Source organism: Glycine soja, chromosome 2 (assembly GCF_004193775.1).
Source record: "Glycine soja cultivar W05 chromosome 2, ASM419377v2, whole genome shotgun sequence".
NCBI classification, from domain to species: domain Eukaryota; kingdom Viridiplantae; phylum Streptophyta; class Magnoliopsida; order Fabales; family Fabaceae; genus Glycine; species Glycine soja.
The window spans coordinates 7261497-7283710 of record NC_041003.1 but is presented as its reverse complement, the minus strand read 5'-3'; the positions used below and the strand labels follow the sequence as shown (position 1 = coordinate 7283710).

The following is a 22214-nucleotide window of genomic DNA, read 5'->3' as shown; positions in this document are numbered from 1 at the left end:
GTGTTCCATCGAGTTGTAGACTTGTAGGCATGGGAAAGTAATCCACCTTTCATATATATTTCTTCTTTTAATTAGATTACTGCATGCAAAATTTGTAGTTGAATGACTTGAATCCCATTACTTTACTCTTTTTTGTATGTTCAGAATATGAATTAAATGATTGGATTGTAACTGTACAAGGTTTGATGATGAAAGGGAAATGATCTGTAATCTGAATGGCTATGTTTAAACAAACCTTCATTGCGTCAAATTGGCATCATTTGACTTGTGAAACTGACAGTAAATATTTATCGATTGATATTTAATTAGTTTAAATTACTAAAACATCAGTGTGATAACAATAAGAATAGAAAAGGCAACGAATGTGATTATATTAATTTTACTTTAGATGAACATAAAGTTCAATCTAGATTGTTTGTGGCACTAAATTCTACATGCATGATTGGCTTTAAAACACTTACTGGTTATCTTCTAGGAAACATAAAAGGAAAGCATAGTTAAAATGTAAAGTTGTTCATACTTCAACTCTACTGAAATCTCCACTAACATAGTCACTAGTTTGTACTAACACCAATGTTATAATATCATAGATATATATGCCATTCTCTTCCAATTGCTATTCTTGATGTTATTAGTGTCACCAATTGAAGGAAATTAAACTGACATCAAGCTAACAATTGGCTTACAGGAAACAATGTGTTTATTCTAGATGTTAGAATATTGATCGACATTCTCTTAAGAATTTACCAGTGAAACAGTGATATGGTAGAAATCCTAACTATCATGGCTTTGTGAGCAATCAAGACGTCAAATATTTTATCCATGCAAGGTAAATTGAATCCTCCACTACCACCAAATCTTATGTTTCCATGCATTTTATTTTAAAAAGATTTAAATATATTTTTAATTTTTTAAATTTGAATAAATGATTTTTAGTCCTTGAAAAAAAAACAATCTTATATGGAGCAAAATATCAATATATTAAAAATATAGTTGGTGTGCTATATCTTATAATATAATGGCATAACCGTTGACATAAGTAGCGAGGGTTTGAATAATTTGACAATTTCGTGCTTCATCAATCATTGCATGAGTCGGTAAGCGCCAAAGGTCAGTTAGCTTAGCGTTGAAAAACTTCATGGTCTATAAATATAATAATCAGCTATATATGTTAGTAAAACATAACGAAGGACTTAAAATGTATTTATAAATAAGAAGGACGTCATTTCAGTTTCCAAAACACAAATACAAAGAATGGCTGTCTGAGTTTAAATTTGTCATGGGTTTGATCCCAGGATATATACATATATTTGTGTGTGGAAAAATTCACTAGAAAAAAAAACTTGCTTTAACAATTTATTAATTATATTTAGAGATATTAATCTCTCATTTATCAGCTGAGAAAATGGCCTATATATTGCTTAATTATTTTGCGTATTTGAATTATATATTAGAAACGCTGACAAATTTTTATCTATAAATTAAATGTTGCAACAAATATTAATTAGTGTTATATGTTCCTATTTTGCTGTAAAGTGAGCCGTTCAACGAGGATGTCTAATGCTTCCTTCATCCACCAATGCTGACAAACTTCTCGGGCTTCATTAACACTCATCTGCATAAAGTGATCACAGAAGAGAATTAGTAAAATACTAAAATTCGTAATTGTAATTTAATTATATTCATTAGTATCACTCGTTTAGTTTTTCCACATCCAAAACAAGGTGCAGTCTTGAACTGCAATTACAATCAATAATGTTGTTTGAGGTCATCGCATTCTTAATTATATTTGAACCAATCACATGAATTGTTCACAATTTTTGTAATTTGGTGCAACTCTTACGTAGTACAACCGCAACCTCTCAACTACGTACAGTTTAAGTCATAAGTTTTGTACTAGATGTTCGATCGTTCCTATCATGATCATGCTTACGTTTTTAAAAGAACAAATGCTGATAATAACAGATGTTTTTTCATATACATGCACTAACATATTCTTTTTTATTATTTCATTAAGTTAATACACATTTTAGAAAGTGATGAAACAATCATGAGTATATTAAAAAAAATGTTTCACTAGCTAGTCAAGTTGAAATGGACTAATTCAATCAAACGTATTAGTAATAAGACTCTTGGACATACCCATATTCTTCTCCGTAGATCTTTCTCAGGCCACGAGTCAAGTTGTTCTTCGACAAGCAAAGGAAACATGTGCCCTTCATAGTATGTTCCATGTCTTTTGCTAATGAAGCTCCATTGGCCCAATTCATGCTGCCATAAGAAACCAAACAAATTTTCAATTTAGTTTGTTTAAAATTATTAGAACATAACAGAAGAATTAAAGAGCTAGCTAGAGCTAGATTGACATTAATTAATGTATTCAAAAGTACCTGAACGAATCCTGTAACTCCTGCTTCTTCGAGGGACTCCCTGCATGCTGCTTCTTCTACAGATTCATCGAGTTCCCATCCTCCCTGAAATGGACAAATATAAGATGTTCATGTTATATTACTAATATGAATCATGATGAGGCCAAAGAGACTTTTTTTAATTTATAGTAAACACCAATTTGATTTGATCCATCTAAAAAAATAAATAAAAATCACCCCATTTCGTAAGACACTTTAATCATTTAGTATATGTTTAGATATCAATTAAGAGATCTTGAAAGTATTTTTACTTTCAAAATAACAGTAGAATTCCTAAACACATGTTTCCAAATTTTATCCAAACATAACCCCAATCATTTTTGCTTGTTCTATTTTTTAGTACATACTTAGTGAAAAAAATCATTAGTCACCCTGATCATTTACTAAAATGTTCTACATTTATAAACTTAATTTTAATTTTTCTCTTTAGAGATTATTAAATTTCGTCGATTTTTTTTTTCAGAGATGGAATTGGATATTCACTATATTTAATTAGTATATGTGCAAGAAACGACAAATGTACCTTTGGGAACATTAATGCTTGACTCTTTTGTGAACTAACCATAAGCACCTCCAATTCATTGCTCACATTGCCATCACTATCTTCTTTATATCTGTAAGGTATGCACCTGCACAATTAGACATCGGAATGAATGACTCAATAAAGAAGGCACTGAGTTGGGGATATAAGAAAGGAAGAAACCAACAAATTAAGCAAATTTATCCAAATTTTGTAACCATTGAAAAAACTGAGTGCAACTGTCACCAGACAGGCATGCAGACACCAAAAAATATATAAAGGCTAACGCTAAAGTGTAATAATAAAGAAAAATATAATGAACATTTGGCAGACTTTAGCATTGGATTAATTAGCTTGTTATGAGCTTCTCCTTTAAAAAATAAAGTTTCTCCATATAGATACCCCATGGTAGTAATTAAATACCTGGATAGAGAAAAAGATAAAAGATAGAAAAATGTAGATGCGAGATGATAAGTAATACGATTTTTTTTGTTACCATAAGTGATATGATATGATAAAAGGAAGATATGAATAAAGAGAAACAAAAGTGTCATGGGGATGTTTACATCATGCAGATATCGAAAAATTAGAACTCTAAGCTTTTAGAAAAGCTCTATTTTTTAATAGATTTTATTGATCATCATGAAAAAAAAAAAAAAGCTTCAAATGAACTCACCCCACAACTTGACGACCACCACTACTGTTGTATCTCTGCATCTCTCTTCCCGTTCGAGACACCATGCAAGGCATATCCTTCTTAAACCACTTAACTTCAATATTTCCACTTTCAGAAATCTTAAACAAAAATCAAAAGAGAGGAGGACCTATTAATTATATACTACTAATAGTAAGAGTAATAATACGATAGCTACAAGTTATTTATAACTATGTATATGATATGAGATATATGTATGTGTTAAGTTGGAACTTGGAGAAGCAATAGGACGAATTAAAGGGTTTATATATAGGATTATAGGAAAGGCTGCTTTTCTAGAATCGTTTATAAAGCGCGTAGTTCTCGCATATTGCTCGATGGATCAGTTTGAACGGAGAAAGAAAAATACAACATGAATATAGAAAATAAATAAATAATAATAGAGAGATATTATTGTATGAGGTTGAGGCTTCGATGAGGTTTCGCCAATTATATTGGCTATTTATCATTCGGTGTTAATTCGTTGCTTTAATTTGCCGAGTCAATCAACTTGCTAGCTGAAGAAGAATTTGATTGAATTCTGAGCTACCAAGTCAGTTTATTATGACGAGAGAGAGTAAAAAAGGGTTAGTTGACTTTTTAGAATGCGTCATATCATATTGGTTTGTGCATTTCATACTAATCCGGTTCCGGTCTAAAACATCAGATTAATTCCTTGTTATAATTTTAGGGGGGTGCACATTTGTTTTCCGGAGATTTTTTCTTTCGAAATTTTAATAGCATGGCTATATATGAGACTATTCCTTATTTAGGTTGGGGTTGATTTTTTTATTCTTTTTAGATCAAATATAAGTTTTTATACATCTATTTCAACCTCTTACTATCAGGCCGACCTTAAAAATATATAAGTCGAAGGGGAGGAGATAATTGTATAACTTTTGAATATGTTTGTTTCAAGATATCTCATAAAAGGATTTTCCCAAAATGAGGTTGGAAATATCATATTTTTCCACGTCTAATACAAGTTTTAGAAAAACATTCCCAAAAATTCTTGATTTCCGAAAAATACAAAATCTTCATATTTATCGAGCTTCGGATTTCCATGATAAAAGGTGAATATGTAGGATTTCATGAAAATGGAAGTTTAATTTCTAGAATAACTACATTTTTCCCAATTTATTATTTACATTTTTTCGCTTTCCTTTTTTTAAAAAAATAATATCAAGTGTGTTCCTATGTATATGTGCTATGATTTTCAAATAAAAGAGAAGATGAAATTTGACCGAAGATTTCTCACTTAAGCAAAAAGCATGCCAAACCGTCTATCCATAAATAAATTAATTCAAAACAAAGATAATTATAGAGATATAGTTCAAAGATAAATAAAGAAAAACACTTTAAAGATAATTACAACAATTAAATACATATTATATCAGTTGAAGAGATAATTTTATTATATAATTATATTATTTTGTAAATTAATGAGATTATTTATCTCTATTAAACACATCTATGATTAAACAAATAGAAAGGCATAAGCATATGCACAAAAAATCTCTGCACCATCCTTTATTGAAAAACTTTCTCCTCTTCTCTCTTCTTGTATTTCATGAGTGATTAGTTTCTTTATGGGAAAAGGAAAGAATTGAAGCTTATTTGATATAATTTTCTTATATTAATATATTGTTTGAATTCATTATTTGCCTACTATAATTAATGTTTCGTGAGTATTCACAACTCATAGATGATTCCACGAATTGACATGCACTTTAGTAAGTCTTATTGAAACCCGAACTAAGTTGCATACTTAATTGTGGTTATTTCTAGGGATAATAATTTTGGTTAAGTCTAGTTAATTCTCAAACAATAATGCTAATTACATGTGTTGGTTTACCAAGGGATTCAAAATCAAGGCTAACAATTTAAAATCTATCACATAAAGGATTAGGGGTAAAATACATTCAAGAATTTGGGATGAATAATATAACAACATTACATCAAATATGGGAATTTTGAATATAATCTTATCATTTCAATGCTAGTGCTTCCTTACCATTATTATTGCGTTAATAAATAATTTCTCACCTTTTTTTTTAATTTTTGTTATTAAATTTTCAGCAGGTTAATCTTTCTAGAAAAATATATATTTTATTTTCTGTTTTATTAGTTTTAATTTTAAGTATTTAAAATATAAAAACACAAAAATATCTTTATTCGAACAATTTTAATTTAAATATTCACCCTTTTACTATTCGATTGGGAGACAACTAGCCTCGATTGGTTAAATATTACAATTGGGATTTAGTTAGTTACACTTGAATAATTGCTACCTAAGACATGTTTTAGCAGTATCTGATATTTCGTACCAGTCTCTTAGGATACGGCAAAAACACCCAAAAGGGTCACTTTTACATTTTATTTACCAAATAGGGGCTGTTTTACAATTATTTACCTGGGGGGTCTGTTTTTTTATTACAAAGCGCCCCCCAGACAGGCGCTTTCATGGAGCACGCGACACGTGACACAGCGCGGTGCACGAGGCAGCAGCAGGGTAGCGCCCCTGCGTCTGGTAGCGCCCTGCCACTGGGCGCGGCTGGTAGTGCCCAACGCGTGGGCGCGACTGGTAGTGCCCCTGACGCGGGCACGACCCAGACGCCTATGTATTTTTTAAATATATTTTAATAAATTAAGTTGATTAACGATTAAATAATTTAAAAAATATTTGACATGTACATAATAAATAAATAGTTATCACTTAAGGTTTATAGAATACTTATGTCAACATTTAAAATTGATCACAAAAATTAAAATTGTTGATTTTTTAAAAATAAAAAATAAAATATCTCCATTAAAAAATAATGGGACTAAAAGTACAAATATAAGAGAATAGAGGAACAAAAATTGTATTTTAACAAAATTAAACATTTAAATTAAAAAAAAAAATACACACCCCCCTTCCCAGTTTCGTTGAGTCTGGGAGAAAATGTATTTTTTTAGTGGGTCTAAATCTAATTTCTTTTTTTTTTTTAATGTTAAGAGACGTTTAAACTCAACCAACGTATTGAATCAATGTTTTACTTATCAATTCAATGAGTCATCTGTTATATGCTATAAAGTTCCAAAAGATCATAACTTTTTTTTTTTTGAAGAAACAAAAGATCATAACCTGGAAATTTCATATTTTATAAAGTTATAAAATTCATATTATACCATAGAAAACTTAATTAAATGACAATTTAATTGAGTTTCGTCGTAAATTAGAAAACTTAATTAAATGACAAATATTTTTTTAAATTATTTAATCGTTAATCAGCTTAATTTATTAAAATATATTTAAAAAATACATAGGCGCCTGGGTCGTGCCCGCGTCAGGGGCACTACCAGTCGTGCCCAGCGGCAGGGCGCTACCAGACGCGCCCGCGTCAGGAGCGCTACCCTGTTGCTGCCTCGTGCGCCGCGCTGTGCCACGTGTCGCGTGCTCCATGGAAGCGCCTTCCTGGGGGCGCTTTGTAATAAAAAAAACAGACCCCCCAGGTAAATAATTGCAAAACAGCCCCTATTTGGTAAATAAAATGTAAAAATGACCCTTTTTGATGTTTTTGCCCTTAGGATACTGCATGAACCTCTTAGACTTGTTGAGACTACAGAATTGGTCAAGGTGAAAAGTCAAATCTAGGAGCCGAGCAAGAATTTTAGAAATAGAGGAAAGGACTTTGTTTTGGTGTGTAAAATGGAGTCAGAAAGAACCGACGTATACATAGCAATGGGGCCGGCACCTTGTGACGGTTTCAAATTAGAGGCTAATGCGTATAATAAAATCTTAAGGCAGAAATATCATGATTTTCGTTTTTGAGCCAAATCAAAATCTGAGACATTAAAAACAAATTTTTTTGTATAAGCTTCAAAATAATTCTCAAAATGAATTTAATTAAATAAAATGGAAAAAGATTGTAAAATCACAAGATCCAAACTCATATGCACGAAACTTCTATCTATTTTAATTATTTTTTATAACACATTTCAATTAGATTTTAGTTTTATTTATTAGTTGGAAAAATCATTTAATTATTTTGGTAAATAAATTTTTTTTGGAACTTTTAATATTTTTTAAAATGTTACTTAAATTAGATTTTTTTTAAACTCTAATTTCTAACTTTTTATATTTTTTTTCTTTTTATCCTTAGTATATTTATTAAATTATCTATCATTTTTAAATATACCCACGTTTTATTGCTTTCTTTTTTAACTCATTCATATGTTTGATGTATCAATGTTCATTCGGTGCATTTTTTCCTCAAACTTGCAAACCCTATTTTTTATTATTTTATATTTTTTTATGTTACATTATTTATTTTAACTACTGTACCACTTATAATACTTAATTTCTTATTTTGACACTATATTTTGTCTAATTTTTTAATAATTTTATATTAGATTATTTATTTTAACTATTACAATAATTAACATAATAAAAATATAATATCTACTTAAGTGTATTTTTTTACATTATTTTTAACAAATAGTATAAGATTAATAGTAAAATACTTAACATGAAAATATGTAACATATAGAATATAAATATGTCTATTTCTATCATTTTATAATTTTTAGTTATTTCATATTTTCAACCATTTTTATTGAGTATTTATAATTTAATAAGTTAAATTTTCAGTTTTTAACTTTCATCTCATTTTTCAGTTAATTTTATCAAACATATTCTTTATATCATTTGATAGCGATATGACATACTTACGCATCATGTTCAACCAATTAAGCCAAAATTTTGTTAATAATATTCAAAAGTTAACTTTATAGCTCAAATTTACTTGAAAACCTAGCAAGCTACTTCCCTTAGGATCAAGCAGTAATTCTAGGCAATGACTTGAGTTTTAATATTATAGCCATTCTTATGAATGACTAGGGTGCACAACTGAAATAACTTAGTATAATGGAAAAGTTTCTTTTTTATCATTAGATACATTATTTCTTAGATCAAAGGTTATGATTTTTTAAATTTTTTCCTCTTTTTTTCCACTTTGTCCCTTGCCCTCATCTCTCCCCCCGCAACCATCACATTCTGGCGTCACCAGTGAGAGTCGCCATCAACGACACCACTGTAACCAACACAATGGCGCCATCAAAGGAAGTGCAACAATGAAATAATTAACTACTGCAACAATCACGAAGACAGCAAAAAAAAATTAAATTTTAATTATTGTAGTCACAAGTTTCAATATTGACAAGAGGTAAATGTACTTATTTATTATGTTAGTGATAATACTACACTTCATAATATTTAGGTGAGACATGATGTTTATTAACTATTTGTAAGTATATATTGAAAAGAAATTTGTTAAAAATTAGCATAAACTCAATTGTTAGATTATTTTTGTGACATATATATAAGAACGAAATTTGTTAAATAATTTAACGTTTTTATTTATTAACATATTAGAACATCAAATTATAAATATTTTTTTATATAAATTGATGCTATTGAGTTGTCTGGATGAATTTTATTTTTTATAGTTGGTCCCTTATGATTTTAGTTTGGGTCCGCTCGGGTGAAAATAAATTTACTTGTTCCATGAATAATTCTTTTAGAATTATTTTTAATTTCTCATAATTCATTTTCTTATAATCTAATGATTATAATAAATAGTCAATGTTAATCATTAGATCTTGAACTGACATTTTGGTGGATATATATGTATAGAGAGAGGAATTTGCTTACTTAATAGAGGTGAGTTAAAATAAATAAATAAAATAATACATTAGGACTTATAGATTTTAAACTTATTTTTCTTCAAAATGTGAGGTACCGATCGAAACCAAATACACTCAGTTAATTCCATCCACTTAATGTTATTATTGCTAATATTATCTTCTTGAAAATTAAAAAAATGTTAATTAACTATATATAAGTGATGTCTTTCATCTAATTACGCACCATATTCCTAATCAAAAACTATATACGGTTTTTAAAAATTATAACAATTTTCAAACAACGTAGATATAAAGCAAAACAACATGTGGATGAAAGCTCTTTACCCCAACTCAAATACTTCCAAGTTTAATCAACGTAGAGATTAATCGACTATCTAATAACTTTTCCTTTTGTTTCTACATATCATAAATCACAAAGACAAAGACGTACAAGACTGACCGATGTTTTGTCGATGAAAAATACAAAAAGAAAACTCGTGAAGCAGTCACGCCCTCCAAAATTCCACGGTACTATACGTAAAGAATAGTATGACTCTTTCGTTGATTTTAATCTCTAGGGCTTGCATTTGGCACACCGACAACTTTCTTCTCGATCTCCTTCTGATTTCGCAAAGAGAGACCACACAGAGTATATAGTTGAGGCTGAGATCCATGTTTATCAATTAATGCATGCATGGGTGCATTATCAGCTTGCAATAACGAGTTCAATCTTTACAAACAGAATAACTAAATATTGCAATAAGGGCAAGATACCAATTAGCATACTAATACAGAGAGGCTGCAAGCCTTACATTTTCTTCTCATCATCATGTTGCTTTAGTTTCTTCTGCGGATGCACTATCAGTAGCAATTTTGAATCACTTTTTACATCAGTTATATTTAAAACCGATATAAAAAGTAAATTTTTATTTAGTTTAACAGTAGATAATTATTTTTATTTCTCAATTTCAATTGTTATAATTATCATTTATTTGTAATCTCCATAGAGATGGAGTACGCTCCTTTATTGAATAAATAAGATTCATTCAATGTATCTATACTAGTATAAGAATGTCATATGTAACATGAAGAAATTTTGCAAGTAAACTATAATTTACTGAATGAAATTAGCCACTGACTAAAGTTTCAATTTTGCTGACTACAACTTCAAAAAAAAAATAAAAATCTGCGGACTACGGAAAGGTGAAAAAAAACTTTTGCTCCGAAACCTTTGACACGAACAAACGAACCACAGAATGCTCCGAAACCTTTGGAAACGTTGTTGTCGCCCACGTCTGGGTCCCACCACGTTCCTCTGCTCCGCTTCACCGTTTCACAGTGCCACCTTCACCCTCGCGAGGCGATACTTTGTCTCCAACGAGGTGGAGAAGGATCCCGGTTGGAGATGGAGGCTCGAAGAAGAACCCTCGGGTTTCGTTGACAAGGAAGAAGAAGAACAAGAATCAGCGCTTCAGATTTCGCATCCCTGGCCCGAGTGGCTCCAACTCATGAAGTGCTTGCACGACAAAGGACACTTCAGTCACGAAGAGAGAAACATCAACGCTGCTATGGGCGCCAAGGATTGCAATGTCGTTAGAACCGCATGCCTCAATTTCGGTAGAGACCACTTTCATATTTTAAGGTAAACATATATGTTTTAAAAAAAGAAAAGTGTTCTTTGGGCTGGTTATGGCATATGCTTTAATTTTAGTTTAGGTGGTTAATTATTTATTGGTTTGGCCATCATAGTTATATTGTGCATGCAAGGTGTTTGAGTTGAGAACTCTGTGACAGACTGTGATATCCAAATGGTATTGGAGATGAACCTAGGCATGATTTATACCTTTTCTTCTATTCCATATTTGATGCTATGGGGACCAAGGGCCTCTTTGAATGAACTTTTTATATAAGTACTTATGATAGAAGAAAATAAGAATAAAATGAAATGACTTTTTCCAAAAGTTAAAATTAGTTTATGCATAAACTAATTTTAGCTTATAAAGAAACTAGTTTCATTTTCCTTTCTTATTTTCTTCTTCTATAAGTGATTATAGAGAAGTTTATCCAAACTGACTTTAAGTCAATAAAGTTTCTCTATCTTTGGTTTAAGTGGCAATGGTAATTCTTGCACAATATTTTTTTTTTAAAATTCCTTCTTGTTGTGAAGGAAACATGATTTGCACAGAAGTTATTTTGAAAATGACTTTGTTCTCAGATTCTTGTCTCGAAAAGATATAGGAGTTACTGTGGCACTTGGATGTCCGAGCTTAGATAGGAAAGTGATCAACTCAGGAAAACGTCTGAGAGCATATATTGGTATTGATGAGGGAAATGTAAGTGGTGACCGAGTTTCTACTATCATTTGCTTTTGCTTATAGTATACTTCACAACTTTCTTTCTTTTCTATATCTAAATTTTTTTCTTTACCTTCAATCAATAACTAGAAATTGTATGTACTGGTGCGCTTCAATCAGGTATGCAGTTCCTGCAATTTGAGGGGGGACTGTGAAAGAGCATTCGTGAAGGCACGTGAAGATGAAGGTGGAAGAACAGTGGACATTATGCGTATTGTTTTAACTTACGGACTTGATCCAATTAATGGTTCAGTGGAGAACAAACCATGTCTAACAAAAAGGGTAGAAGAATCTGTGAGAAGACTGCTGAAAGAAATAGTAGAGCACAGTAACAAAGAGGAAAATTCTAATTTTCCAGACAGCACAGAGGTTGTCACTGGACATGTTCATCCCAATGAGCAAGACAAGGGAAAAATAGATGTTTCAAAGATGAAGCAAGGCGACTGGCTTTGCCCGAAGTAGAACTTAATTTCCATCTACTAATTATTTATTATATTAAATTGAAATCTTGTACTAGTTTCTCCTGCACTTGATTATGTTTTCATTTTCAATTTTCATTGGCCAGATGCAACTTCATGAACTTTGCTAGAAACATCAGGTGCTTGCGCTGTGACAGCTTCTTTGAGGAAAGAATCAAGCAATTGAAGGAGGATAATAATCACATGCCTTTGAAGAAGGGAGACTGGATATGCAATAAGTAATGGCTGTCAATATCATGTAGGTTCATATGACACTAGTATTTAATTTTAAATTATAATCAATTTTGATTTCTGCAGATGCAATTTCCTAAATTTTGCAAAGAATACAAGATGTTTGCAATGCAAAGAGAGGCCTTCCAATCGTCAAATTAATCCCGGGGAGTGGGAATGTGACTCGTAGGTTCTTTTCAACTATACTGTTATTTTGTTTCAGTTTCTGTAAGAAATTTTGTATTTACTCGCTATTGAAATTATTGAATTCTTGTCTGTGCAGGTGCAACTACGTCAATTTCAGAAGAAACATGGTTTGCCTGAAATGTGACCATAGACGCCCTATAGTGTCAAAGGCTTCAAGCTTTTCCTTTGAACCTCAACCAGAAGATCTAGACCACTATAAGAATAGCAAATTTTCCTTTGTGGCACGTCAGGGTGATAGAATCGATGAAACACCAATGGTGTTTGAAAGAAAAAACAGGAACAGAGATTCACCTAAGTGGAGATTTGTAGAGGATAGAAATGAAAATAACAAGTGCTTAAATAAATCAAATGATTCTTCTGAATTTATAGATTTTCCTATTGTTGGAGGTAAGACTCACTTGACTAAGGTACAAAGGAGAGAAGCATACAAGACTGAGTTGCCAAATCAGTGCAGAAGGCCTTCATGGCAAAGTGAAACTGAAAATGAGTTTTGTTCTTCAGATAACCTGAGTACTGATGATGAATTTTGTTCTGTCAATAATCAGAGTACTGATGATGAAGAAATGGACGAATGGTTTGGAAAAAGGTAGGATTCTAGAAGAGTTTTATTTCTATGTACTGTCTATGTAAACAATTTTTCATCGTCTAACTAATTAAAAATCATGATAAATATAGTTTTTTATTTGATTTTTAAGGTTAGAATGTCATATTTTTATTTGTACCTGAATGAGTGACACAAGTTTGACGGTAGAATTAGACAATGTTCCATGAAGGCATCGAAAGGTGAGAATATATTAAGGTTATTCAATGATAGTTGAGTATTTAAGTCGTCGTGACCTTTGTTATGAGTGACCATGTGCCGTTTCCTTAATTTCGGGTTTCTACCTGTTTTATGAAAATATGTAAAACGAACTCACAAAAAAGTTACTAATAATTAACTAATTCTTTATTGTTTTGAAACAAGGCCACAAGATGAACATGGATTGATTTTATTTCAAGATGTCATCATTTTCTGTCAAACCTGACGGCAAAAATGATTTTATTTCAAAATGCTTTCTGTCAAACCTGACTGCAAGAACAGAAATTGAAGAATGAATATGAAGGGCTTGTGTGTGGTTTGAAACCGTTGAAATGACAAAAGCTCGTTGAACTGCCACCAAAGTGAAGTGAATAACAACACACTACGTGTGTCGTGTAACTGTAACACTATAGTCACCTTTTTTAAATGGTAAATAAAGGAGGAAAAATATATTTAAATAACTTTTTAAGTATTTGAAATGATGTTAAATTCCCTCCAAAAACAATAAGAAATGATGTAAAATATTCTCTTCAGTATTTAAAGAATTGTTCAAGTTAATCTATCATGAATTTTATTCTTTCCTTCCGTGTTATCAAGAAATAAAACAAAAAAAAGAGTACATTTTCATATTTTTCCTTCTTTCTATTTTCCCCTATTTCAAAGATAGTGTAAGTATTATTTTGAGTAACTTGCATTTTACTACTTTAAGGTTTACTTATATGATGTCAAACTCTAAACTTATTTACATATTACATTTTTCTACCTTTAGTTTTATTTATATGACATTAAACTCAATACTTATTTGAAAATTACACCCCACCATATTTGTATCGACTTAATAACAAAACTTTTAGCCTATACTAACAAAATATTCTATTTAACCAAAGTTAATTAATTAAATACTATTAAAAAAATGTCAAATAATTTCCACTAGATATATTCTTTTTTACCTTTATAAATTTTTGTAACGAGGGTACTTTTGATCGAATTTATTTGCTCGTATTAGTATTTTAAAAACTTAAATGATATAATATATAAATAAATTATATAATAATCTCATTCATAAATTTGTTGTTGGTTAGAACATACTAGAACAAATCATGCATTGAATTTCCAATACAATTTGAGGAAATGCCCCATTTGGTCATTTATTTTTATTTGTATATTATAATATGATATAATAATATAAAAATAAAAATATTAATATTTATAATATAATTAATATATATATATATATACTTAAAATATAAGTCATAATAATTTTATTTTCATATAAAAATATTTTAAATTAAAATTATAAACCTCTTTAAATTTTTTTAAAGAAATTATTTAAAAATAAAAACACATCCTATAAAGCTGTTATGAGTAGTTTGTCGTGATCACCAATCTCGTGTGTTCTGAAATTTCTACTATAGAATTTTATTTTTTAAAAAAATTAATTTACTCATTTACTTTCTATAATTTTATGATTGTTACTTTTTTAAATTTTATAATTTGAAAATGATTTTTTAGTCTCTATAATTTATATTTTAATTCTCTTTTAGTCCTTAGTAATTTTAAAAATCTATAATTTTATAATTCTTACTTTTTTAGTCCATATAATTTTCAAATTATAAAAATTAAAAGAAAATTAAAATACAAACTATAATGATTAAAGAGAATACTTCTAAACTACAGGAGAATTAAAATATAAATTATAAAAATTAAAAAAATCATTTTCAAACTATAAAGACTAAAAAGATAAAAATCATAAAACTATAATGACCAAATGAGTAATTTAACAAAAAAATATTATGACACTTACACTTTATTCTTTTGAAGAGAAAGAATGAGAAAAAAAAACAGTAAATTAATATAAGCCTTACTTTTATATTTTATTTTAATTCAAAAAAAATTATTTTAATTTATTTTCTTTTTATTTTTTTTTCACTTTACCGAACAATCCTTAGATAAGAGATATCTTTCTATTAGACGTGACACTCCTAATCCAACTCACTTCCTACGTGTCACAAACAAGATTAGAAGAACCATTAGAATTTGTTATTCTTAATTTTGCCATTAAAATTTTTTCCACTCCTTTTCCGCCATTAAAGAAGATCTCAAGAACCATTAGAATTTGCTATTCCAAGAGAAGCTAGCCTATGAATAAAAGATATCATGAACTGAGGGAAGAACAATTACGCTTTTGTCAAACATACATATAGCACCTTTTTATTCACAAACGTATTAACATAAAATACCATCATCATCACATCAACATTTTTATATATGTACCTTCAACAATGATATATCACCCGAAATAGATGCTATATATGTGTGTGTACATCACTGCCTGAAGAAATTTGTCAATGATTTACCGTCCAACTCTTTCGTGAAGAACCTTTTCATAAATTCATCGAAAGTGAAGTTCCTATAAAGAGCTGGTTTCTCTGTTGATGTTAACTCTGGCAATGGTCCAAAAAGTCTCACCCTATCACTTGGGTTGAGGAAAACAGCAACAGAGACTCGTGGCTCATTAGAGTAATTAGCTAACACCCTATGATGAGCACTCTTGTATGTTTCATTAGAAATTATCTGATACACAAAAAGATGAATATCAGAAATTATAGATCTAAAACGGGATCACGATATTTATATAACAATTTCTATATAACCAATCAGTTATTGCAATTTATAATGTTATATGATTTACATAAGTTGGTGACAATTGACAAACATTTAAAAACTTCAATCAGCTAAAGAGTAAAATACATTAATACTTCATAATCTAAACAACAATATTTCCTTTTAATCGTTAGTTTATTTTGTTAGCATATGCGTTGAACCTTTTTTTCATTTTTAACCATTTAATCAATCTTTTATATCTCTGTTATTCACTTTTGTTTGTAATCAGTTAGCACCATACCCTTTAAATTTGAGGCAATGAGTAAACTATTAATTTCATCTTTAAAACATTACTTTCTCTCCTAGATAATCTTTAAAGTAATAGGCTTTCAATACTATATAATTTTTCAAGTAGTGAAAGATTCTTCAAATGAGTCTCTCAATAATTATTAAGATTTATTCCTTTAAAAAAAAATCAAGATTTATTCCTGTGAAGAGAATCTAAGTTGTATCCGGTGACTTTGAGAAGATCATATAGTGGTGACATTCTTGGCTGACTTTTAATGCAATATTCCTTGGCTAACACTACTACTTAAACTCACAACAATCATTATTGATCGAATTAAGTAAGACTAGTCTTTAATTATGCAGTATGACATAAATATGATACCTGAAGAAAATCTCCAATGTTAATAACCAAAGCGTTAGGCTGAGGCCTGACATGAATCCAACCCTGTTTGGTCTCAACCTGCAACCCCCCAATATGGTCCTGCAGCAACACCGTAAGAGCCCCTGGATCCGCATGCGAGTTAAGCCCCACCGTCAGATCAGGCTGAGGGCAAAAGGGGTAATAGTGCCCCACCATAACTCTTCCTTCCACCAGACCCATCTCCGTGAGCCTCTCCGCACCCAATCCCAGCCCCTCACTGAGTAAAGCATACAACACACGTGCCACACGCACCACCTCCTTATCCCACTCCATCACCTCTTTCCTACACACTTCTGGAATCTCGCTGGAATCCACTACGGTTGGCCCCATCCTAATCTGAAAATAATTAAGTTATGAAATTAAATGATAGGAAGAGAGCTCGACGTTCATTGTGTTGTTTACCTGGATTGTGTCGCGCCAGCTGGCGGCTTTTGATTGGAAGAGGTCCACGTTAGAAATATACGACACGCCCTTCCCTATATCCCTACGGTACACCCGCGCCCTCTCCTCCGCGGGCTGCTCGTGGAATGCCTTCACCGCCGCCAGTGTCCGCCGGAGGAGTTCCTCCGGGATGCCGTGGTTGACCACCTGGAAGAACCCCACGGTGCTCGCCGCCAGCCGGACCTTCTCCACCACGCCGGCGCGGAAGTCCTCCACGCCGGCGAGGTCCACCGTGGGGATCTCCTGCACAGATCCGGGTTCGGCACCCCGCTTGAGGTCCGCTAGGGTTTCGGGCGGATGGACGAAGAAAGGGGGGATGGTTCTGATTCCCGAATCGATCAAACCTTTGACTCCGACCTTGGTTTCGTCGACCTTGGTTAAAGCGTTAATTTTAATTACTGTATTTTATTTTGATATCAAATTTAAAGAATAAGTAAAAAAAAAAATATTTTAATTAAGATTAACTTTTTTTCCTTGATATCAAGATTAATTAAGAAGTACTCCAAAAGAATAACAAGCAATTGATAGTTGAAACCGAAAGTTCCAACACGCTACGTCTGAGTGAGACCTCACTCATCTTTGTCCATGAAAAATTGAAATTTTCGTTTTTAGAAAACATTGTACTATTACTTAATACTACAGTGTATACAATAGTTTAACATAATTTTTATACTATATTTTTTTAATAATCATCTAATTCATCAGATATTTAAACGATTTAATCTTACCTTAAAGACAATAATTATTTGTGCTCATAATTATTTTTACACTATATATTGTTGAGATTAAAGATAAAAATGAAAAACCTTCCCAGCACCACATGGTTCATCTTTTGTTCCCAACTCCAGTGTCCTACCAGACTCTTTGATCGATGCAGAGACCTTTTTTTCGGAGAAATCAATGTTAGGTGATTTTGCATTAGTTTATAGTGTTACTTAATCAATATATATATATATATATATATATATATATATATATATATATATATATATATATATATATATAAATTCTATAATTTAGAAGAAAGTTAGTAATGCTTGATATATATTATGAGTAAATTAATAGACACCATGATAATTTGTCTCATAAATTATAAAATTTAAGTATGTGATGTACTACTATTAACATTGCTTGGAACCATTAACAAATAATTTATCCTCTTTGAAGCATATCTCGTACGTAAGTCACGATGCACCTGGTTTTACAAATGACATCTTTTCTACAATGCAGAGAAAATGCGTGGCTCTGATATTTAGTGCGTAGACTAGTTTCCCACCCCCATGCAACCCACGGGCGTTAATTATATAACGTATTTTTAATAAAGATTAAATTTTAATAATAAAATAAATCACATATGTTTACCTAGGTTGCAATATAAATTTAGACTTTTATTTGAATTAATGTTTGATTTATATTATGGTTTTGACATATGCATGACATTTGAAAATCTATGAATTGTTAATAATTAAAAATTAAAAAATTGACTTTTCTATTCAATATTTTAAAGGTAATATCTAATTTAATTTTTAACTAATTGACAGTAAATAAAAAATAAAAAAATCTTTACACGGACTGAATAATAAAATTAAACACGCATCTATCCATTATGCAGCACACAGACGCTTCGGTGTAACTAAAAGAGTGATTATATTGTTCAATATCTACGCGGAACTTTAGATATAATTGTCAACATATATTCATAATTCAACTATTTCTTAATTTCTGCTAATGCGTAGGCTACGACTTTAGACAAAGATGGTCTAATCTACCTATGAAAACACTAACGAACTAGTATGTAGAATAGTAGAGTGGTTTTAAATTCAGAGCATTGGACACAAAAAATGAAGATACATATAGCTTCGAGATGTATGTGAGACACATTAATTATATATCTTGTTGCTAGCAACTCGGGGTGTGAAAAAATTAATTTGGTAAAAAAATTGAATCCAATTAGTTTTGAACTATTTTAACCACTTTCATTTTATATCTAAATAGTTAAACTAATTTAAAAATTGATTCAAAATTGAACTGGTCAATGGAGTTTTAACACAAGGATTGTAAATCACATGAAAGAGTATATCTCTATCTCAGGGTTGGTACATGCTCAACTCAAGAGTTGATATGGCAAACTGCTCAATTCACGAGACTAATTATGAGCATCCTGTATGTGACACACTTGGATATTCATGCAATTTGCATGGAGAAATTCACGTGCCTTATCTAAACAGATCTTATAAACAGAGATATTTTAGTTACCATAACGTAAAGAGATTATTACTTTATTATATAAATAATAGTTGTAATTATTTTAATCTGTTATATAAAATTATTATAAATATTTGAAAGGTAAAAGCCCCCCAGAAAAATGTTTTACGTATCATCAAGCTTGAAAGTTGCAATTAAACTCCAAATTCAACATTCATAAATATTTAAAAAAAAGGACATAAAAACCTCCAAAGTCAACGTAATTCATGGCCAGCTAAGTAGTAATCAAATAAAATCCAAAAGGAAACTTCTGCATGATCATCATGTTTTGGAAAAGCAAAAATGCGGCACCTTCCTCTTCAATTTTCTTTTTTCTTCATTTTGATTGTTTGACTTTCTTACATCATTCATTCATTGAAACTTTCTTGCATGCATGCTTGACTTGGATCCTGCTGCTCCGTTTTCCATACATCACAAGTCATAATAATTTTGAGCGATAGTTCTCAGTGCAATGTGCATTTACTTTCTCAAAATCCTGTTTTCAATATTATTGTTCTTTCCACTTACCGAAATATTCATACTCAGATTCAACTCGCCGCCATCACATGTGAAATGCATAGAGAGGGAGAGACAAGCGCTAGTGCAATTCAAATATCTATGGAGAAAACCCTTACCAGTTTAGAAATCTCTCACAACTGCAATATCTTGATCTTGGGGGAGTTTATCTTTCTGGAGCAATTCCTTTCCAAATTAGGAATCTTCCTATCTTGCATACTCTTGGACTTGAGACAATTTGGATCTTCAAATTAATGACGCAAAGTGGCTTTCTTCTCTCTCTTCATTAACAACTCTTGGCCTGGATTCACTGTCTAATCTTTGCTCCTCTCCTTACTGGCAACAAATGGTCACTGAGCTTATTCCAAACTTAAGAGAGTTAAGTCTAAATGATTGTAATCTCACTGATAAAAGTTTTCATTTGCCATCTGCTTCCATTAAAAACTCTTCATCTTCTCTTGTCACTCTTGATCTCTCCTCTAATCTATTGAAATCATCCGCTATATTTCACTGGCTTTTCAACCTCACCACCAATCTTCATTGCCTTTCCCTTTATGATAACTAGTTAGAAGGTCCCATTCCAGATAGATTTGGGAAAGTAATGACCTCTCTTGAAGATCTATACCTCTTCGATAACAAACTGCAAGGCAAAATTCCAGCTTCCCTGGGGAATATATGTACATTGCAGGAATTATACCTTGACAATAACAACTTGAGTGAAACAGACATGTAGTTCAGACTGGCATGCTACCTAATCATTCAATTTTCACATCTTTGAGGTTTATAGATCTTTCCAATAATCAGTTAACTGGAGAAACACCTAAAAGCATTGGGTTGCTACAGGGGAATTACTTGGAGGTGATATCACTGAATCGCATCTATCAAATTTATCCAAATTGAAGGTGTTAGCATTAACAGACAACTCAGTGTCTCTACCTGGATTCCACCTTTCCAGTTATTTACTTTGGGAATAGCTTCTTGCAAACTGGGTCCTAGTTTCCCAAGTTGGCTTCAGACTCAAAGTTGCTTAAGCTTTCTAGATATTTCTGATGCTGGGATTGATGACTTTGTACCAGATTGGCTTTGGAACAAGTCTATAGGTGAGATGAATATGTCTTTCAACAGTCTCAAAGGTACAATTCCGAATTCACCTCTCCAGCTTACCAATTAATTTGAAGGTGAAATTCCAGTTTTTTTGTCACAAACGCTCACATTGGATCTTTCTCAAAAAAGATTTCAGATTTAAATACATTCTGGTGCAGAAAAAACACAGCCACAAAAATGTGCACTTTGAATTTATCGAATAATCAAATAATGGGAGAGACAGCTTCCCGACTGCTGGGAACATCTAAGTTCACTAAAATTTCTTGATCCAAGAAAAAACAAATTATCAGGGAGGATTCCACAGTTCATGGGTACTCTTGTTAATTTGGAAGCTTTGGTCCTACGCAACAACAATTTAATTGGAGAACTACCACTCACATTGAAGAACTGCACTCGTTTGGTTATATTAGATGTGAGTGAAAATTTGCTGTCTGGTCCAATTACCTCATGGACTGGAGAAAGTCTACAACAATTGGAAATCTTGAGCTTGCGAGTAAATCACTTCTTTGGAAGTGTTCCTGTACTTCTCTGTAATTTGAGGCAAATTCATCTCTTGGAACTTTCAAGGAACCACTTGTCAGGAGAAATTCGGTCATGTCTGAGAAATTTTACTGCAATGATGGAAAGCGGAGGAGAGATTGCAAGTGAAAGAAGAATGTTACGAAAAAGAATCTGATATTGTGTTGTATGACCCTAACGTTTTATTGATGTGGAAATGTGTTTTTCAAACCCGAGTATCTTCTAATGAGCATTGATCTCTCAAGTAATGTTTTAACGGGTGAAGTACCAAAAGAGGTTGGATATTTACTTGGATTAGTTTCTTTGGATTTATCAAAAAGCAACCTAATAGGTGAAATTCCTTCTGAGATCAGGAATTTAATGAGGTGTTTGATTTGACTGTTTTTTGTTTTCATTTTCATTAGAAATAAAAAATGATGACAGAAATATGTTTGGTTGAATTTCTGTTTTCATTTTCAGTGAAAATACTTTCCCAAATGAATCAAAAACTGAAAACAATAAAATCTCGTTTTTAGTTGAAACCATGAACCTCATTTTGAGTAAAATGAAAACGCGGTGGCAATGAATGTAATTTTAAGTAAATCTAAAAATACATTTCCTTTTGAAAACATATTTTCAGTGTTTTTATTTCTTGAAGGCAGAAAACAAGAAGTCAAAGCAAACATGTTTTTAGAATTCTAATATTTTGAAAATGAAAACAAAAAATGAAAATATAAAC

At 31.2% G+C, this 22214-nt stretch overlaps 3 protein-coding genes across 3 annotated transcripts; 1 reads left to right on the top strand and 2 right to left on the bottom strand.

The window, feature by feature from the left end:
- Positions 1-1255: 1255 nt before the first annotated feature.
- On the bottom strand, positions 1256-3822 carry LOC114370653 (nudix hydrolase 17, mitochondrial-like). The gene is made up of 5 exons (XM_028328046.1): positions 3626-3822; positions 2953-3058; positions 2391-2474; positions 2143-2271; positions 1256-1615 (listed from the first exon to the last, which is right to left on the bottom strand). Exons 1-5 carry the CDS (start codon positions 3697-3699, stop codon positions 1511-1513), a joined length of 498 nt encoding a protein of 165 aa, XP_028183847.1. The 5' UTR covers positions 3700-3822; the 3' UTR covers positions 1256-1510.
- Positions 3823-10412: 6590 nt separating this feature from the next.
- LOC114384486 (zinc finger protein VAR3, chloroplastic-like) lies at positions 10413-13259 on the top strand. The gene is made up of 6 exons (XM_028344161.1): positions 10413-10952; positions 11526-11643; positions 11785-12122; positions 12230-12361; positions 12441-12539; positions 12637-13259. Exons 1-6 carry the CDS (start codon positions 10567-10569, stop codon positions 13148-13150), a joined length of 1587 nt encoding a protein of 528 aa, XP_028199962.1. The 5' UTR covers positions 10413-10566; the 3' UTR covers positions 13151-13259.
- A 2242-nt stretch (positions 13260-15501) lies between these two features.
- LOC114370077 (1-aminocyclopropane-1-carboxylate oxidase homolog 4-like) lies at positions 15502-17518 on the bottom strand (the record flags this gene model as incomplete). The annotated part of the gene is made up of 3 exons (XM_028327364.1): positions 15502-15933; positions 16634-17008; positions 17075-17518. Coding segments are annotated over 3 exons (1068 nt in total), but the record flags the coding sequence as incomplete, so codon positions are not given.
- Between the last annotated feature and the right edge of the window lie 4696 nt (positions 17519-22214).